Source organism: Hemitrygon akajei, chromosome 7, assembly GCF_048418815.1.
Source record: "Hemitrygon akajei chromosome 7, sHemAka1.3, whole genome shotgun sequence".
In the NCBI taxonomy this organism is placed as follows: Eukaryota; Metazoa; Chordata; class Chondrichthyes; order Myliobatiformes; family Dasyatidae; genus Hemitrygon; species Hemitrygon akajei.
Genome location: NC_133130.1, coordinates 185,683,427 through 185,708,398, shown reverse-complemented (window position 1 = coordinate 185,708,398; position 24,972 = coordinate 185,683,427). Strand labels below are relative to the sequence as shown.

At 56.2% G+C, this 24,972-nt stretch overlaps 1 protein-coding gene across 4 annotated transcripts in view; it reads left to right on the top strand.

Moving 5' to 3' along the window:
- col27a1b (collagen, type XXVII, alpha 1b) overlaps positions 1-24,972 on the top strand; it is a 591,175-nt gene that overhangs the window by 257,521 nt on the left and 308,682 nt on the right. For all 4 annotated transcript variants that reach the window (XM_073052881.1, XM_073052882.1, XM_073052884.1 and 1 more), the window contains exon 17: positions 1,278-1,331. In XM_073052881.1, coding sequence (XP_072908982.1) covers positions 1,278-1,331 — 54 coding nt within the window. The remainder of the gene's footprint in view (positions 1-1,277; positions 1,332-24,972) is intronic.

Genomic DNA, 24,972 nt, shown 5'->3' with positions numbered 1-24,972 from the left:
CTAAAATACTATTTGCAGCAACACACACAAAGTGCTGGAGGAACTCAGCAGGTCGGGCAGCATCTATGGAAATGAATAGATAGACAACATTTCAGGCCAAGACTCTTCAGTCCTGAAGAAAGGTCTCAGCACCAAACAGTGACTGTCTATTTATTTCCATAGATGCAGCTTGACCTACTGTGTTCCGCCCAGATTTTGTGTGTATTGATTTGGATTTCCATCATCTGCAGTCTTGCTTGTGTGTGTAGTATACCATTTGTGCTGGAAATCTGCATTAAAAAACACAGAATATTGAAGGGTCAGGCAGCATCTGTAGAGAAAGAAAAATAATTGATGTTTTCAGTCAGTGACCTTTAATCAGAATTGAGAAATACTTGAGGTAAGATAAGAATCAAAGAATAATGAAAACAACAGGAAAGATCTGTGATACGGGAATTAGCAGCAGTTGAAGATCAAGAGGAAGGAATGTCACTAAACAATGGGGGGGAGTGGTGTGGAATGAGAGTTGGAAGTGAATGTGGAACTTCCATCTTGGTGAACTGTATACAGAAAGATCTGGTCCACCTGGTCAAAAGATGAACTTACATTGAGCTCCAATGGAAACTTTTTTCCTATTCCATTTTTCCAGTGATGCCAGCTTCGTCACCAGCATTTTTACATGGTTTCCTTGTTCCTCTGTCAAGGAATTTCCAGCATCCTAGTCAATGATAATCCATTCCATTTTCTACATGTTGTTACTTTCCATCTCAAAACAACAAAAGGGTTTCTTCTCCGTTCACCGTCAATCTACCAGAGATTTCTTTCAGTGAATACTCATTGCTATTTTTATCACCTCTAGCATTCTGCTGTTACCAATCCTCTTCCGTAAAAAGATGCTGTCAAATTGGCTAAGAATTTGCAGCATTGTTGGCACCTCTTCCCATTTCAGTGCTTGCTATATTTTGCTTCAGTTCAATGCTTTGCAGTTGTGCATTGTCTGTAGTGATAAAGCTGCAACTAACTTTGTTGTCATTAATGTACAAACGTTTGTACATTGTTCACGTTATGAGTGATGGCTGAGCAATGGTAGAATGATGGAGAAATGTCCACATTTAAATCCAGAATAATGAAACAATATTGTAATATGTTTACTTGTAAACTATGTTTAGAATGACACTCAAATGGTTTGATATCCATAGCATTAAGATTTATGAGGCAATGTGACAGATTTATTGTGTGCTTCAGTGTTTAGCAACATAGCAATGATCTAACAGTATGTTGTCTTGTACTGAGTCTAGGGTGATGAGGGCATTCCAGGAATACCAGGAGAACCAGGTTTCCCTGGTGATAAGGTAAGTTAGACAATGGTTTGATAATGAGTTTCAACTTGATTAACTTGACCTATTTATTCCCCAGTTTATATCTCAAATTTAGACAGCAATCATTGGTATTAATACAACCTCTGTTTCAGTCTTCCTTGTTTCTATCCACGAATAAACTGTAGTGCCTTTTTTATGCCAGAGTTATTTATCAAGGATGCATAAAAATGAAGTTTATTTCTGAATTTTATTTCCTTTATAAATTAGTCCAGGCTGTGATAAATGAACCAAATTGCCAAGATAGGAGTCTATTCTGTTAAGAATTCCGTTACATTTAAATCTTTGAAATCTGAATTGCAATACAAACTACATCTTTTTTAAAAAGTGTTTAAAGTGTTGATGGTGCAAGATTTGCAGACAGAAATACCTGGTTTACCTGACACAATGAGGACAGTGCTGCTCATCCTTCAGAAGCTATCAAGTGTCAGGGTGACAGTCAGGCAATGTTACACAACAGGCTGAATATTGGTTCTTACCTACACCATCACTCCACACCACCACCCCACAACTCCACCCCACACCACCACTCCACACCATCAGTCCACACCATCACTCCACACCATCACTCCACACCATCACTCCACACCATCAGTCCACACCATCAGTCCACACCATCACTCCACACCATCAGTCCACACCATCAGTCCACACCATCACTCCACACCATCAGTCCACACCATCACTCCATACTACCACTCCACACCATCACTCCATACTACCACTCCACACCATCACTCCACACCACCACCCCACACCTCCACCCCACACCACCACTCCACACCATCAGTCCACACCATCACTCCACACCATCACTCCACACCATCAGTCCACACCATCACTCCATACTACCACTCCACACCATCACTCCACACCACCACCCCACACCTCCACCCCACACCACCAGTCCACACCATCAGTCCACACCATCACTCCACACCATCACTCCACACCATCAGTCCACACCATCACTCCATACTACCACTCCACACCATCACTCCACACCACCACACCACACCACACCACCACCCAACACCACCAGTCCACACCACCACTCCATACTATCACTCCACACCATCACTCCACACCATCACTCCATACTACCACCACACACCACCACTCCAGACCATCACTACACACCATCACTCCACACCATCACTCCTCACCACCACCTCACACCACCACCCCACACCATCACTCCACACCATCACTCCATACTATCACTCCACACCTCCACCCCACACCACCACTCCACACCATCAGTCCACACCATCACTCCACACCATCACTCCACACCATCAGTCCACACCATCACTCCACACCATCACTCCATACTACCACTCCACACCATCACTCCATACTACCACTCCACACCATCACTCCACACCACCACACCACACCACACCACCACCCAACACCACCAGTCCACACCACCACTCAATACTATCACTCCACACCATCACTCCACACCATCACTCCATACTACCACCCCACACCACCACCCCACACCACCACCCCACACCATCACCCCACACCATCACTCCACACCATCACTCCACACCATCACTCCACACCATCACTCCACACCATCACTCCATACTATCACTCCACACCAGCACTCCATACTATCACTCCACACCACCACTCCATACCATCACTCCACACCACCAACCCACACCATCACTCCACACCATCACTCCATACCATCACTCCACACCACCACCCCACACCATCACTCCACACCACCACTCCACACCATCACTCCATACTACCACTCCATACCAACACACCACACCACCACTCCATACTACCACTCCACCCCACACCACCACACCACACCACCACCCCACACCACCAGTCCACACCACCACTCCACACCATCACTCCATACTACCACTCCATGCCAACACACCACACCACCACTCCATACTACCACTCCACACCACCACCTCACACCACCACCCCACTCCACCACCCCACAACATCACTCCACACCATCACTCCACACCATCACTCCACACCATCACTCCACACCACCACACCACACCACCACCCCACACCACCAGTCCACACCACCACTCCATACTATCACTCCACACCATCACTCCATACTACCACTCCACACCATCACTCCACACCACCACCCCACACCACCACTCCACACCATCACTCCACACCATCACTCCATACTACCACTCCACACCATCACTCCACACCACCACCCCACCCCACCACCCCACACCATCACTCCACACCATCACTCAATACCATCACTCCATACCATCACTCCACACCACCACCCCACACCATCACTCCACACCACCACACCACACCACCACCCCACACCACCAGTCCACACCATCAGTCCACACCATCACTCCACACCATCAGTCCACACCATCACTCCATACTACCACTCCACACCATCACTCCATACTACCACTCCACACCATCACTCCACACCACCACCCCACACCTCCACCCCACACCACCACTCCACACCATCAGTCCACACCATCACTCCACACCATCACTCCACACCATCAGTCCACACCATCACTCCATACTACCACTCCACACCATCACTCCACACCACCACCCCACACCTCCACCCCACACCACCAGTCCACACCATCAGTCCACACCATCACTCCACACCATCACTCCACACCATCAGTCCACACCATCACTCCATACTACCACTCCACACCATCACTCCACACCACCACACCACACCACACCACCACCCAACACCACCAGTCCACACCACCACTCCATACTATCACTCCACACCATCACTCCACACCATCACTCCATACTACCACCACACACCACCACTCCAGACCATCACTACACACCATCACTCCACACCATCACTCCTCACCACCACCTCACACCACCACCCCACACCATCACTCCACACCATCACTCCATACTATCACTCCACACCTCCACCCCACACCACCACTCCACACCATCAGTCCACACCATCACTCCACACCATCACTCCACACCATCAGTCCACACCATCACTCCACACCATCACTCCATACTACCACTCCACACCATCACTCCATACTACCACTCCACACCATCACTCCACACCACCACACCACACCACACCACCACCCAACACCACCAGTCCACACCACCACTCAATACTATCACTCCACACCATCACTCCACACCATCACTCCATACTACCACCCCACACCACCACCCCACACCACCACCCCACACCATCACCCCACACCATCACTCCACACCATCACTCCACACCATCACTCCACACCATCACTCCACACCATCACTCCATACTATCACTCCACACCAGCACTCCATACTATCACTCCACACCACCACTCCATACCATCACTCCACACCACCAACCCACACCATCCACTCCACACCATCACTCCATACCATCACTCCACACCACCACCCCACACCATCACTCCACACCACCACTCCACACCATCACTCCATACTACCACTCCATACCAACACACCCACACCACCACTCCATACTACCACTCCACCCCACACCACCACACCACACCACCACCCCCACACCACCAGTCCACACCACCACTCCACACCATCACTCCATACTACCACTCCATGCCAAACACACCACACCACCACTCCATACTACCACTCCACACCACCACCTCACACCACCACCCCACTCCACCACCCCACAACATCACTCCACACCATCACTCCACACCATCACTCCACACCATCACTCCACACCACCACACCACACCACCACCCCACACCACCAGTCCACACCACCACTCCATACTATCACTCCACACCATCACTCCATACTACCACTCCACACCATCCACTCCACACCACCACCCCACACCACCACTCCACACCATCACTCCACACCATCACTCCATACTACCACTCCACCACCATCACTCCACACCACCACCCCACCCCACCACCCCACACCATCACTCCACACCATCACTCAATACCATCACTCCATACCATCACTCCACACCACCACCCCACACCATCACTCCACACCACCACACCACACCACCACCCCACACCACCAGTCCACACCACCACTCCACACCACCCCACACCATCACTCCACACCATTACTCCACACCATCACTCCACACCACCACCCCACACCACCACTCCACACCATCACTCCACACCATCACTCCACACCATCACTCCACACCACCAAACCACACCACCACCCCACACCACCACTCCACACCACCACCCCACAACATCACTCCACACCATTACTCCACACCATCACTCCACACCATCACTCCACACCATCACTCCACACCATCACTCCATACCACCACCCCACACCACCACACCATACCACCAGTCCACACCACCACCCCACCCCCACCACCCCACAACATCACTCCACACCATCACTCCACACCATCACTCCACACCACCACCCCACACCACCACTCCACACCACCACCCCACACCACCACCCCACACCACCACTCCACACCACCACCCCACACCACCACCCCACACCACCACTCCACACCATCACTCCACACCATCACTCCACACCATTACTCCAGACTACCACTCCACACCACACCACCACTCCTCACCACCACCCCACACCATCACTCCACACCATCACCCCACACCATCACACCACACCACCAAACCACACCACCACCCCACACCATCACTCCACACCATTACTCCACACCATCACTCCATACTACCAATCCACACCATCACTCCATACTACCACTCCATACCAACACTCCACACCACCACTCCATACTACCACCCCACACCATCACTCCACACCATCACTCCACACCATCACTCCACACCACACTCCTCACCACCACCCCCACACCATCACCCCATACCATCACTCCACACCACCACCCCACACCATCACTCCACACCACCACCCCACCCCACCACCCCACAACATCACTCCACACCATCACTCCACACCACACACCACACCACCACCCCACACCATCACTCCACACCATTACTCCACACCATCACTCCATACTACCACTCCACACCATCACTCCATACCACCACTCCATACTACCACTCCACACCACCAGTCCACACCACACTCCATACTACCAGTCCACACCACCACTCCATACTATCACTCCACACCATCACTCCATACTACCACTCCATACTACCACTCCACACCATCACTCCACACCACCACTCCACACCATCACTCCATACTATCACTCCACACCATCACTCCATACTACCACTCACACCATCACTCCACACCACCACCCCACACCATCACTCCACACCACCACCCCACACCATCACTCCACACCACCACCCCACCACACCACCACCCCACACCACGACCCCACCCCACCAACCACACCATCACTCCACACCATCACTCCACACCATCACTCCACACCATCACTCCATACTACCACTCCACACCATCACTCCACACCACCACCCCACCCCACCACCGCACACCACCACCCCACCCCACCACCCCACACCATCACTCCACACCATCACTCCACACCATCACTCCACACCACCACACCACACAACCACCCCACACCACACTCCATACTATCACTCCACACCATCACTCCATACTACCACTCCACACCATCACTCCACACCACCACCCCACACCACCACTCCACACCATCACTCCACACCACCACCCCACACCACCACTCCACACCACCACCCCACACCACCACCCACACCACCAGTCACCACCACCACCACCCCACCACCCCACACCATCACTCCACTACCATACACACACTCCACACCACCACACACTCCACCACACACACCACCACCAGTCCACACCACCCACCACCCACCACCACACCCCACACCACCCCACACCACCACTCCCACCACACCCACCACTCCACACCACCACCCCACCACCACACCACACCATCACTCCACCACCACCCACTCCACCACCACACCCCACACCATCACTCCACACCCACCACCCCATCCACACCATCACTCCACACCCACCACACCCACACCACACCACCCACACCATCAACACCACACCATCACTCCACACAACCCACATCCACACCATCACTCCATACCACCACTCCATACTACCACTCCACACCATCACACCACCAACACCACACCACCCACACCACACCATACCCACTCCATACCATCACTCCATACTACCACTCCACACCATCACTCCACACCACCACCACACACCTCCACCCCCACACCACCACTCCACACCATCAGTCCACACCATCACTCCACACCATCACTCCATACCATCACTCCACACCACCACACCACACCACCACCCCCACACCATCACACCCACACCATTACTCCACAGCATCACACTCCATACTACCACTCCACACCATCACTCCATACCACCACTCCATAACTACACCCACACCACCAGTCCACACCACCACCACACTACCACCACACCACCACCCACACCACCACCCCACACCACCACCACTCCACACCACCACCCCACACCACCACTCCACACCACACTCCATACCATCACTCCACACCATCACTCCATACTATCACTCCACACCATCACTCCACCTCCACCACCCACACCACCACTCCACCACCCCCACCCACCCACCCCCACACCATCACTCCACACCATCCTCCACACCATCACCCAACCATCACACCAACACCTCCCACCACCCCCCACACCATCACACCACACCACCCCACACCACCACTCCACACCACCACCCCCACCCCACCACCCCACACCATCACTCCAAACCAACACTCCATACCAACACAACACAACCACCACCCCACACCATCACTCCACAACACCACACCACAACCACCAGTCCACACCACCACCCCCACACCACCAGTCCACACCACCACTCACACCACCACCCCACACCATCACTCCACACCATTACTCCACACCATCACTCCATACTACCACCCACACCATCACTCCATACTACCACTCCATACCAACCACTCCACACCATCACACCACACCACCACACCCACCACCCACCACACCATCACTCCATACCATCACTCCAAACCATCACTCCACACCATCACCCCACACCACCCACACCACACCAACCACCCCACACCACCACCCCACACCACCACCTTCCACACCACCACTCCATACTACCACTCCACACCATCACTCCATAACTACCCACACTCCACACCAACACACCTCCACACCACCACTCCACACCACCACCACCACACCCACCCCCCACCACCACCCCACACCCACCAACCCCACACCATCACTCCATCACCCATCACTCCAACCACCACCACCCACCACCACACCCACACCACACCACCACCCCACACCACCCACACCCAACACCCCACACCACCACCCAACACCACCACCCCACCCACACCACCACCCACACCATCACTCCACACCACCACCCCACACCACCACCCCACCCCACCACCCCACACCATCACTCCACACCATCACTCCACACCATCACTCCACACCATCACTCCATACCATCACTCCACACCACCACCCCACACATCACTCCACACCATCACTCCACACCACACCCCACACCATCACTCCACACCATCACTCCACACCATCACTCCACACCACCACACCACACCACCACCCCACACCATCACTCCACACCATCACTCCACACCATTACTCCACACCATCACTCCATACTACCACTCCACACCACACCCCACACCACCACTCCACACCATCACTCCATACCATCACTCCATACCATCACTCCATACTACCACTCCACACCATCACTCCACACCCACCACCCCACACCTCCACCCCACACCACCACTCCACACCATCAGTCCACACCATCACTCCACACCATCACTCCACACCATCACTCCATACCATCACTCCACACCACCACACCACACCACCACCCCCACACCATCACTCCACACCATTACTCCACACCATCACTCCATACTACCACTCCACACCATCACTCCATACCACCACTCCATACTACCACACCACACCACCAGTCCACACCACCACTCCATACTACCACTCCACACCACCACTCCACACCACCACCCCACACCACCACTCCACACCATCACTCCATACCATCACTCCACAACCATCACTCCATACTATCACTCCACACCATCACTCCACTCCACCACCCCACACCACCACTCCACACCCACCACCCCACCCCACCACCCCACACCATCACTCCACACCATCTCTCCACACCATCACTCCATACCATCACTCCATACCATCACTCCACACCACCACCCCACACCATTACTCCACACCACCCCACACCACCACTCCACACCACCACCCCACCCCCACCACCCCACACCATCACTCCATACCATCACTCCATACCATCACTCCACACCACCACCCCCACACCATCACTCCACAACACCACACCACACCACCAGGTCCACACCACCACCCCACACCACCAGTCCACACCACCACTCCACACCACCACCCCACACCATCACTCCACACCATTACTCCACACCATCACTCCATACTACCACTCCACACCATCACTCCATACTACCACTCTCCATACCAACACTCCACACCATCACACCACACCACCACTCCTCACCACCACCCCACACCATCACTCCATACCATCACTCCATACCATCACTCCACACCACCACCCCACACCATCACTCCACACCACCACCCCACACACCACCCCACACCACCAGTCCACACCACCACTCCATACTACCACTCCACACCATCACTCCATACTACCACTCCACACCATCACTCCACACCACCACTCCTCACCACCACTCCACACCACCACCCCACCACCCCACACCATCACCCCACACCATCACTCCACACCATCACTCCATACCATCACTCCACACCACCACCCCACACCATCACTCCACACCACCACCCCCCACACCCAGTCCACACCATCACTCCACACCACCACCCCACACCACCAGTCCACACCACCACCCCACACCACCACCCCACACCATCACTCCACACCACCACCCCACACCACCACCCCACCCCACCACCCCCACACCATCACTCACACCATCACTCCACACCATCACTCCACACCACCACCATACTATCACTCCACACCATCACTCCATACTACCACTCCACACCATCACTCCACACCACCACCCCACACCACCACTCCACACCATCACTCCACACCACCACTCCTCACCACCACCCCACACCATCACTCCACACCATCACTCCATACCACCACCCCACACCACCACTCCACACCATCACTCCACACCACCACTCCTCACCACCACCCCACACCTCCACCCCACACCACCAGTGCACCCCACCACCCCCACCCCACCACCCCACACCATCACTCCACACCATCACTCCACACCATCACTCCATACCATCACTCCATACCATCACTCCACACCACCACCCCACACCATCACTCCACACCACCACACCACACCACCACCCCACACCATCACTCCACACCATTACACCACACCATCACTCCATACTACCACTCCACACCACTCACTCCATACCACCACTCCATACTACCACTCCACACCACCAGTCCACACCACCACTCCATACTACCACCACCACACCATCATTCCACACCACCACCCCACACCACCACTCCACACCATCACTCCATACCATCACTCCACACCATCACTCCAAACTATCACACCACACCATCACTCCATACTACCATTCCACACCATCACTCCACACCACCACCCCACACCACCACTCCACACCACCACCCCACCCCACCACCCCACACCATCACTCCATACTATCACACCATACCACCACACCACACCACCACCCCACACCACCAGTCCACACCACCAGTCCACACCACCACCCACACCATCACTCCACACCATCACTCCTCACCACCACCCCACACCCATCACTCCTCACCATCACTCCATACCATCACCCCATACCATCACTCCATACCATCACTCCACACCACCACACCACACAACCCACCCCACACCACCAGTCCCACACCACCACTCCACACCACCACTCCATACTATCACTCCACACCATCACTCCACACATCACTCCTCACCACCACCCCACACCATCACTCCACACCATCACTCCATACCATCACCCCATACCATCACTCCATACCATCACTCCACACCACCACACCACACAACCACCCCACACCACCAGTCCACACCATCACTCCACACATCACTCCACACCAACACTCCATACTATCACTCCACACCATCACTCCATATTACCAATCCACACCATCACTCCACACCACCACCCCACACCACCACTCCACCATCACTCCCACACCATCACTCCATACTACCACTCCACACCATCACTCCATACCACCACTCCAACTCTACCACTCCACACCACCAGTCCACACCACCACTCCATACTACCACTCCACCACCACTCCACACCACCACCCACACCACCACTCCACACCACCACCCCACACCACCACTCCACCCCATCACTCCATACCATCACTCCACACCATCACTCCATACTATCACTCCACACCATCACTCCACTCCACCCACCCCACACCACCACTCCACACCACACCACCCCACCACCCCCACCATCACTCCACACCATCTCTCCACACCATCACTCCATACCATCACTCCATACCATCACTCCACACCACCACCCACCAACATCACCACACCACCCCACACCACCACTCCACCACACCCACCCCACCACCCCACCCCCACCACCCCACACCATCACTCCATACCATCCCCCCATACCATCACTCACCACCACCACCCCACACCATCACTCCACAACACCACACCACACCACCAGTCCACACCACCACCCCACACCACCAGTCCACACCACCACTCCACACCACCACCCCACACCATCACTCCACACCATTACTCCACACCATCACTCCATACTACCACTCCACACCATCACTCCATACTACCACTCCATCCCAACACTCCACACCATCACACCACACCACCACTCCTCACCACCACCCCCACACCATCACTCCATACCATCACTCCATACCATCACTCCACACCACCACCCACACCATCACTCCACACCACCACCCCACACCACCACCCCCACACCACCCAGTCCACACCACCACTCCATACTACCACTACCCACACATCACTCCAAACTACCACTCCACACCATCACTCCACACCACCACTCCTCACCCCCACTCACCACCACCACCCCACCACCCCCCACACCATCACCCCACACCATCACTCCACACCATCACTCCATACCATCACTCCACACCACCACCCCACACCATCACTCCACACCACCACCCCACACCACCAGTCCACACCATCACTCCACACCACCACCCCACACCACCAGTCCACACCACCACCCCACACCACCACCCCACACCATCACTCCACACCACCACCCCCACACCACCACCCCCACCCCACCACCCCACACCATCACTCCACACCATCACTCCACACCATCACTCCACACCATCATTCCATACCATCACTCCACACCACCACCCCACACCATCACTCCACACATCACTCCCACACCACCACCCCACACCATCACTCCCACACCATCACTCCACACCATCACTCCACACCACCACACCACCCCACCACCCCACACCATCCAACTCCACACCATCACTCCACACCATTACTCCACACCATCACCACCTACTACCACTCCACACCATCACTCCATACCACCACTCCATACTACCACTCCACACCATCACTCCACACCCACCACCCCCCACACCACCACTCCACACCATCACTCCATACCATCACTCCATACCATCACTCCATACTACCACTCCACACCATCACTCCACACCACCACCCCACACCTCCACCCCACACCACCACTCCACACCATCAGTCCACACCATCACTCCACACCATCACTCCCACACCATCACTCCATACCATCACTCCACACCAACCACACCACACCACCACCCCACACCATCACTCCACACCATTACTCCACACCATCACTCCATACTACCACTCCACACCATCACTCCATACCACCACTCCATACTACCCACTCCACACCACCAGTCCACACCACCACTCCATACTACCACTCCACACCACCACTCCACACCACCACCCCACACCACCACTCCACACCATCACTCCATACCATCACTCCACACCATCACTCCATACTATCACTCCACACCATCACTCCACTCCACCACCCCCACACCACCACTCCACACCACCACCCCACCCACCACCCCACACCATCACTCCCACACCATCTCTCCACACCATCACTCCATACCATCACTCCATACCATCACTCCACACCACCACCCCACACCATCACTCCACACCACCCCACACCACCACTCCACACCACCACCCCACCCCACACCCCACACCATCACTCCATACCCATCACTCCATACCATCACTCCACACCACCACCCCACACCATCACTCCACAACACCACACCACACCACCAGTCCACACCACCACCCCACACACCAGTCCACACCACCACTCCACACCACCACCCCACACCATCACTCCACACCATTACTCCCACCCACCCTCACTCCATACTACCACTCCACACCATCACTCCATACTACCACTCCATACCAACACTCCACACCATCACACCACACCACCACTCCTCACCACCACCCCCACACCATCACTCCATACCATCACTCCATACCATCACTCCACACCACCACCCTCACACCATCACTCCACACCACCACCCACCACCACCACCCCACACCACCAGTCCACACCACCACTCCATACTACCACTCCACACCATCACTCCATACTACCACTCCACACCATCACTCCACACCCACCACTCCTCACCACCACTCCCACACCACCACCCCACCACCCACAACCATCACCCCCACACCATCACTCCACACCATCACTCCCATACCATCACTCCACACCCACCACCCCACACCATCACTCCCACCACCACCCCACCACCCCACACCCAGTCCACACCATCACTCCACACCACCACCCCACACCACCAGTCCACACCACCAACCCCACACCACCACCCCCACACCATCACTCCACACCCACCACCCCCACACCACCACCCCACCCCACCACCCCACACCATCACTCCACACCATCACTCCACACCATCACTCCACACCACCACTCCATACCTATCACTCCACACCATCACTCCACACCACCACCCCACACCACCACTCCACACCATCACTCACACCACCACTCCTCCCCACCACCCCACACCATCACTCCACACCATCACTCCATACCACCACCCCACACCACCACTCCACACCATCACTCCACACCACCACTCCTCACCACCACCCCACACCTCCACCCCACACCACCAGTGCACCCACCACCCCACCCCACCACCCCACACCATCACTCCACACCATCACTCCACACCATCACTCCATACCATCACTCCATACCATCACTCCACACCACCACCCCACACCATCACTCCACACCCACCACACCACACCACCACCCCACACCATCACCCCACACCATTACACCACACCATCACTCCATACTACCACTCCACACCATCACTCCATACCACCACTCCATACTACCACTCCACACCACAGTCCCACACCACCACTCCATACTACCACCCCACACCTTCATTCCACACCACCACCCCACACCACCACTCCACACATCACTCCATACCATCACTCCACACCATCACACCAAACTATCACACCACACCCATCACTCCATACTACCATTCCACACCATCACTCCACACCACCACCCCACACCACCTCCACACCACCACCCCACCCCACCACCCCACACCATCACTCCATCTATCACACCATACCACCACACCACACCCCACCCCACACCACAGTCCACCCACCAGTCCACACCACCACCCCCCCACACCATCACTCCCACCATCACTCCTCACCACCACCCCACACCATCACTCCACACCATCACTCCATACCATCACCCCATACCATCACTCCATACCATCACTCCACACCACCACACCACCCAACCACCCACACCACCAGTCCACACCACCACTCCACACCACCACTCCATACTATCACTCCACACCATCACTCCACACCATCACTCTCTCACCACCACCCCCACACCATCACTCCACACCATCACTCCATACCATCACCCCATACCATCACTCCATACCATCACTCCACACCACCACACCACACAACCACCCCACACCACCAGTCCACACCATCACTCCACACCATCCCTCCACACCACCACTCCATACTATCACTCCACACCATCACTCCATACTACCACTCCACACCATCACCTCCACACCACCACCCCACACCACCACTCCCACACCATCACTCCACACCACCACTCCTCACCACCCACCCCACACCATCACTCCACACCATCACTCCATACCACCACCCCACACCACCACTCCCACACCATCACTCACACCACCACTCCTCACCACCACCCACACCTCCACCCCACACCACCAGTGCACCCCACCACCCCACCCACCACCCCACACCATCACTCCACACCATCACTCCAAACATCACTCCATACCATCAATCCACACCACCACCCCACACCATCACTCCACACCACACCACCACCCCACACCATCACTCCACACCATTACTCCACACCATCACTCCATACCATCACTCCACACCATCACTCCATACTACCACTCCACACCATCACTCCATACCACCACTCCATACTACCACTCCACACCACCAGTCCACACCACCACTCCATACTACCACCCCACACCATCATTCCACACCACCACCCACACACCACTCCACACCATCACTCCATACCATCACTCCACACCATCACTCCATACTATCACACCACACCATCACTCCATACTACCACACCACACCATCACTCCACACCACCACCCCACACCACCACTCCACACCACCACCCCACCCCACCACCCCACACCATCACTCCATACTATCACACGTACCATCACTCCACACCACCACCCCACACCATCACTCCACACCATCACTCTCACCACCACCCCACACATCACTCCACACCATCACTCCATACCATCACCCCATACCATCACTCCATACCATCACTCCACACCACCACACACACAACCACCCACACCACCAGTCCCACACCACCACTCCACACCACCACTCCATACTATCACTCCACACCATCACTCCACACCATCACTCCTCACCACCACCCCACACCATCACTCCACACCATCACTCCATACCTTCACCCCATACCATCACTCCATACCATCACTCCACACCACCCACACCACACAACCACCCCACACCACCAGTCCACACCACCACTCCACACCATCACTCCACACCATCACTCCATACCATCACTCCACACCACCACACCACCACCCCCACCACCATCACTCCACACCACCACCCCACACCATCACTCCACACCATCACTCCACACCATCACTCCACACCCATCACTCCATACTACCACTCCACACCATCACTCCACACCACCACACCACACCACCACCCACACCACCAGTCCACACCACCAGTCCACACCACCACTCCACACCACCACCCCACACCATCACTCCACACCATCACTCCAACCCACACCACCCCCCACACATCACTCCACACCATCACTCCTCACCACCACCCCACACCATCACTCCACACATCACTCATACCATCACCCATACCATCACTCCATACCACCACACCACACAACCACCCCACACCACCAGTCCACACCACCACTCCACACCACCACTCCATACTATCACTCCACACCATCACTCCACACCATCACTCCTCACCACCACCCCCACACCATCACTCACACCATCACTCCATACCATCACCCCATACCATCACTCCACACCATCACTCCACACCACCACACCACACCACCACCCCACACCATCACTCCACACCACCACCCCACACCATCACTCCACACCACCACCCCACACCACCCAGTCCACACCACCACCCCACACCACCACCCCACACCACGACCCCACCCCACCAACCCACACCATCACTCCACACATCACTCACACCATCACTCCACACCATCACTCCATACTACCACTCCACACCATCACTCCACACCACCACCCCACACCATCACTCCACACCACCACCACCCACAACACCCACCCCACCACTCGCACACCATCACTCCACACCATCACTAACCACACCATCCACTCCACACCACCACCCCACACCATCACTCCACACCATCACTCCACACCATCACTCCACACCATCACTCCATTACTACCACTCCACACCATCACTCCCACACCACCACCCACACCATCACTCCATCCACACCACCACCCCACCCCACCACCGCACACCATCAACTCCACACCATCACTCCACCCCACCACCCCACACCATCACTCCACACCATCACTCCACACCATCACTCCACACCACCACACCACACACACCACCAACACCACACCACTCCATACTATCACTCCACACCATCACTCCACACCACCACCCCACACCACCACTCCACACCATCACTCCATACCATCACTCCACACCATCACTCCATACTATCACTCCACACCATCACTCCACACCACCACACCATACCACCACCCACACCATCACTCCATACTACCACTCACACCATCATTCCATACTACCACTCCATACCAACACTCCAACACCACACACTCCAGACTACCACTCCTCACCACACCACCACTCCTCACCACCACCCCACACCTTCACTCCACACCATCACTCCACACCATCACTCCATACCACCACTCCACACCACACCACATCCCACCACCACACCACCACACCCCACCCCACCACCCCACAACATCACTCCACACCATCACTCCACACCACCACACCACACCACCACCCCACACCACCATCCAACACCTCACTCCATACTACCACCCACACCATCACTCCATACCATCACTCCACACCACCACCCCACACCACCACTCCACACCATCACTCCAACCCACCCCCACACCACCACTCCACACCACCACCCCACCCCACCACCCCACACCATCACTCCATACTACCACTCCACACCATCACTCCACACCACCACTCCTCACCACCACCACACACCTCCACCCACACCATCACTCCACACCATCACTCCATACCATCACTCCACACCACCACCCACACCATCACTCCACACCATCACTCCATACCATCACTCCACAACCACCACTCCACACCATCACTCCACACCATCACTCCACACCACCACCCCACACCACCACTCCACACATCACTCCACACCACCACCCCAACCACCCACTCCACACCATCACTCCATACCACCACCCCCACACCACCAGTCCACACCAACACCCCACCCCACCACCCCACACCATCACTCCATACTACCACTCCACACCATCACTCCACACCACCACTCCTCACCACCACCCCACACCATCACTCCACACCATCACTCCACACCATCACTCCATACCATCACTCCACACCACCACCCCACACCATCACTCCACACACATCACTCCACACCACCACCCCACACCACCACTCCACACCATCACTCCATACCACCACCCCACACCACCACTCCACACCACCACCCCACCCCACCACCCCACACCATCACTCCATACTACCACTCCACACCATCACTCCACACCACCACTCTCACCACCACCACACACCTCCACCCCACACCACCAGTCCACACCACCACCCCACCCCACCACCCCACACCATCACTCACACCATCACTCCACACCATCACTCCATACCATCACTCCACACCACCACCCCACACCATCACTCCACACCATCACTCCACACCACCACCCCACACCACCACTCCACACCATCACTCCTCAACCACCACCCCCACACCATCACTCCACACCATCACTCCATACCATCACCCATACCATCACTCCATACCACCACACCACACAACCACCCCCACCACCATACCAGTCCACACCACCACTCCACACCACCACTCCATACTATCACTCCACACCATCACTCCACACCATCACTCCTCACCACCACCCACACCACACTCACTCCACACCATCACTCCATACCATCACCCCATACCATCACTCCACACCATCACTCCACACCACCACACCACACCACCACCCCCACACCATCACTCCACACCACCACCCCACACCCATCACACCACACCACCACCCCACACCACCAGTCCACACCACCACCCCACACCACCACCCCACACCACGACCCCACCACCAACCCACACCATCACTCCACACCATCACTCACACCATCACTCCCACACCATCACTCCATACTACCACTCCACACCATCACTCCACACCACCACCCCACACCATCACTCCACACCACCACCCCACACCACCACCCCACCCCACCACCGCACACCATCACTCCACACCATCACTCCACACCATCACTCCACACCACCACCCACACCATCACTCCACACCATCACTCCACACCATCACTCCACACCATCACTCCATACTACCACTCCACACCATCACTCCACACCACCACCCCACACCATCACTCCACACCACCACCCCACCCCACCACCGCACACCATCACTCCACACCATCACTCCACCCCACCACCACCACACCATCACTCCACACCATCACTCCACACCATCACTCCACACCACCACACCACACAACCACCCCACACCACCACTCCATACTATCACTCCACACCATCACTCCACACCACCACCCCACACCACCACTCCACACCATCACTCCATACCATCACTCCACACCATCACTCCATACTATCACTCCACACCATCACTCCACACCACCACACCATACCACCACCCCACACCATCACTCCATACTACCACTCCACACCATCATTCCATACTACCACTCCATACCAACACTCCACACCACCACTCCAGACTACCACTCCTCACCACACCACCACTCCTCACCACCACCCCACACCTTCACTCCACACCATCACTCCACACCATCACTCCATACCACCACTCCACACCACCATCCCACACCACCAGTCCACACCACCACCCCACCCCACCACCCCACAACATCACTCCACACCATCACTCCACACCACCACACCACACCACCACCCCACACCACCACTCCACACCATCACTCCATACTACCACCCCACACCATCACTCCATACCATCACTCCACACCACCACCCCACACCACCACTCCACACCATCACTCCATACCACCACCCCACACCACCACTCCACACCACCACCCCACCCCACCACCCCACACCATCACTCCATACTACCACTCCACACCATCACTCCACACCACCACTCCTCACCACCACCACACACCTCCACCCCACACCATCACTCCACACCATCACTCCATACCATCACTCCACACCACCACCCCACACCATCACTCCACACCATCACTCCATACCATCACTCCACACCACCACTCCACACCCATCACTCCACACCATCACTCCACACCACCACCCCACACCACCACTCCACACCATCACTCCACACCACCACCCCACACCACCACTCCACACCATCACTCCATACCACCACCCCACACCACCAGTCCACACCAACACCCCACCCCACCACCCCACACCATCACTCCATACTACCACTCCACACCATCACTCCACACCACCACTCCTCACCACCACCCCACACCATCACTCCACACCATCACTCCACACCATCACTCCATACCATCACTCCACACCACCACCCCACACCATCACTCCACACCATCACTCCACACCACCACCCCACACCACCACTCCACACCATCACTCCATACCACCACCCCCACACCACCACTCCACACCACCACCCCACCCCACCACCCCACACCATCACTCCATACTACCACTCCACACCATCACTCCACACCACCACTCCTCACCACCACCACACACCTCCACCCCACACCACCAGTCCACACCACCACCCACCCCACCACCCCACACCACACTCCACACCATCACTCCACACCATCACTCCATACCATCACTCCACACCACCACCCCACACCATCACTCCACACCATCACTCCACACCACCACCCCACACCACCACTCCACACCATCACTCCATACCACCACCCCACACCACCACTCCACACCACCACCCCACCCCACCACCCACACCATCACTCCATACTACCACTCCTACACCCATCACTCCACACCACCACTCCTCACCACCACCACACACCTCCACCCACACCACCAGTCCACACCACCACCCACCCCACCCACCACCCCACAACCCCCATCACTCCACACCATCACTCCACACCATCACTCCATACCATCACTGCACACCACCACCCCACACCATCACTCCACACCATCACTCCATACCATCACTCCACACCACCACTCACACCATCACTCCACACCATCACCACACCACCACCCCCACCACACCCACCCACAACCACCACCCCACACCACCACCACACCATCACCACACCACCACCCCACACCACCAGTCCACACCACCACCCCACACCATCACTCCACACCACCACTCCTCACCATCACTCCATACTCCAACACTCCATACAACACTCCACACCATCACACCAACCACCAACCCACCCCCCCACACCACCAGTCCACACCACCACCCCCCACCCCACCACCCCACACCATCACTCCATACTACCACTCCACACCATCACTCCACACCACCACTCCTCACCACCACCACACACCTCCACCCCACACCACCAGTCCACACCACCACCCCACCCCACCACCCCACACCATCACTCCACACCATCACTCCATACCATCACTCCACACCACCACCCCACACCATCACTCCACACCATCACTCCACACCACCACCCCACACCATCACTCCACACCATCACTCCACACCATCACTCCACACCACCACACCACACCACCCACCCCACACCATCACTCCACACCATCACTCCACACCATTACTCCACACCATCACTCCATACTACCACTCCACACCATCACTCCATACCACCACTCCATACTACCACTCCACACCATCACTCCACACCACCACCCCACACCACCACTCCACACCATCACTCCATACCATCACTCCATACCATCACTCCACACCACCACCCCACACCCCACCCCACACCACCACTCCACACCATCAGTCCACACCATCACTCCACACCATCACTCCACACCATCACTCCATACCATCACTCCACACCACCACACCACACCACCACCCCACACCATCACTCCACAACCATTACTCCACACCATCACTCCATACTACCACTCCACACCATCACTCCATACCACCACTCCATACTACCACTCCACACCACCAGTCCACACCACCACTCCATACTACCACTCACACCACCACTCCACACCACCACCCCACACCACCACTCCACACCATCACTCCACACCATCACTCCATACTATCACTCCACACCATCACTCCACTCCACCACCCCACACCACCACTCCACACCACCACCCCACCCCACCACCCCACACCATCACTCCATACTACCACTCCACACCATCACTCCATACCATCACTCCATACCATCACTCCACACCACCACCCCACACCATCACTCCACACCACCCCACACCATCACTCCACACCACCACCCCACCCCCACCACCCCCACACCATCACTCCATACCATCACTCCATACCATCACTCCACACCACCACCCCACACCATCACTCCACAACACCACACCACACCACCAGTCCACACCACCACTCCATACTACCACCCCACACCATCACTCCACACCATCACTCCACACCATCACTCCACACCACCACTCCATACTATCACTCCACACCATCACTCCATACTACCACTCCACACCATCACTCCACACACACCACCCCACACCACCACCCCACCCCACCACCCCACACCATCACTCCACACCATCACTCCACACCATCACTCCACACCACCACTCCATACTATCACTCCACACCATCACTCCATACTACCACTCCACACCATCACTCCCACACCACCACCCCCCACCACCACTCCACACCATCACTCCACACCACCACTCCTCACCACCACCCCACACCATCACTCCACACCATCACTCCATACCACCACCCCACACCACCACTCCACACCATCACTCCACACCACCACTCCTCACCACCACCCCCGCACCTCCACCCCACTCCACCAGTCCACACCACCACCCCACCCCACCACCCCACACCATCACTCCATACTACCACTCCACACCACCACTCCTCACCACCACCCCCACACCCTCCACCCCACACCACCAGTGCACCCCACCACCCCACCCCACCACCCCACACCATCACTCCACACCATCACTCCACACCATCACTCCATACCATCACTCCACACCACCACCCCACACCATCACTCCACACCACCACACCACACCACCCACCCCCACACCATCACTCCACACCATTACACCACACCATCACTCCATACTACCACTCCACACCATCACTCCATACCACCACTCCATACTACCCACTCCACACCACCAGTCCCACACCACCACTCCATACTACCACCCCCACACCACCCACTCCACACCATCACTCCATACCATCACTCCACACTATCACTCCATACTATCACACCACACCCATCACTCCATACTACCACTCCACACCATCACTCCACACCACCACCCCACACCACCACTCCACACCACCACCCCACCCCACCACCCCACACCATCACTCCATACCATCACACCACACCACCACCCCACACCATCACTCCACACCACCACACCACACCACCACCCCACACCACCAGTCCACACCACCAGTCCACACCACCACTCCACACCACCACCCCACACCATCACTCCACACCATCACTCCTCACCACCACCCCACACCATCACTCCACACCATCACTCCATACCATCACTCCATACCATCACTCCACACCACCACACCACACAACCAGTCCACACCATCACTCCATACCATCACTCCATACCACACTCCACACACCACCACACCACACAACCACCCCACACCACCAGTCCACACCCACCACTCCACACCACCACTCCATACTATCACTCCACACCATCACTCCACACCATCACTCCTCACCACCACCCCACACCATCACTCCACACCATCACTCCATACCATCACCCCATACCATCACTCCATACCATCACTCCACACCACCACACCACACAACCACCCCACACCACCAGTCCACACACCACCTCCACACCATCACTCCACACCACCACCCCACACCATCACTCCCACACCACCCCACACCACCAGTCCACACCACCATTCCATACTATCACTCCACACCATCACTCCACACCATCACTCCATACTACCACTCCACACCATCACTCCACACCACCACTCCACACCACCACCTCACACCACCACCCCCACTCCAC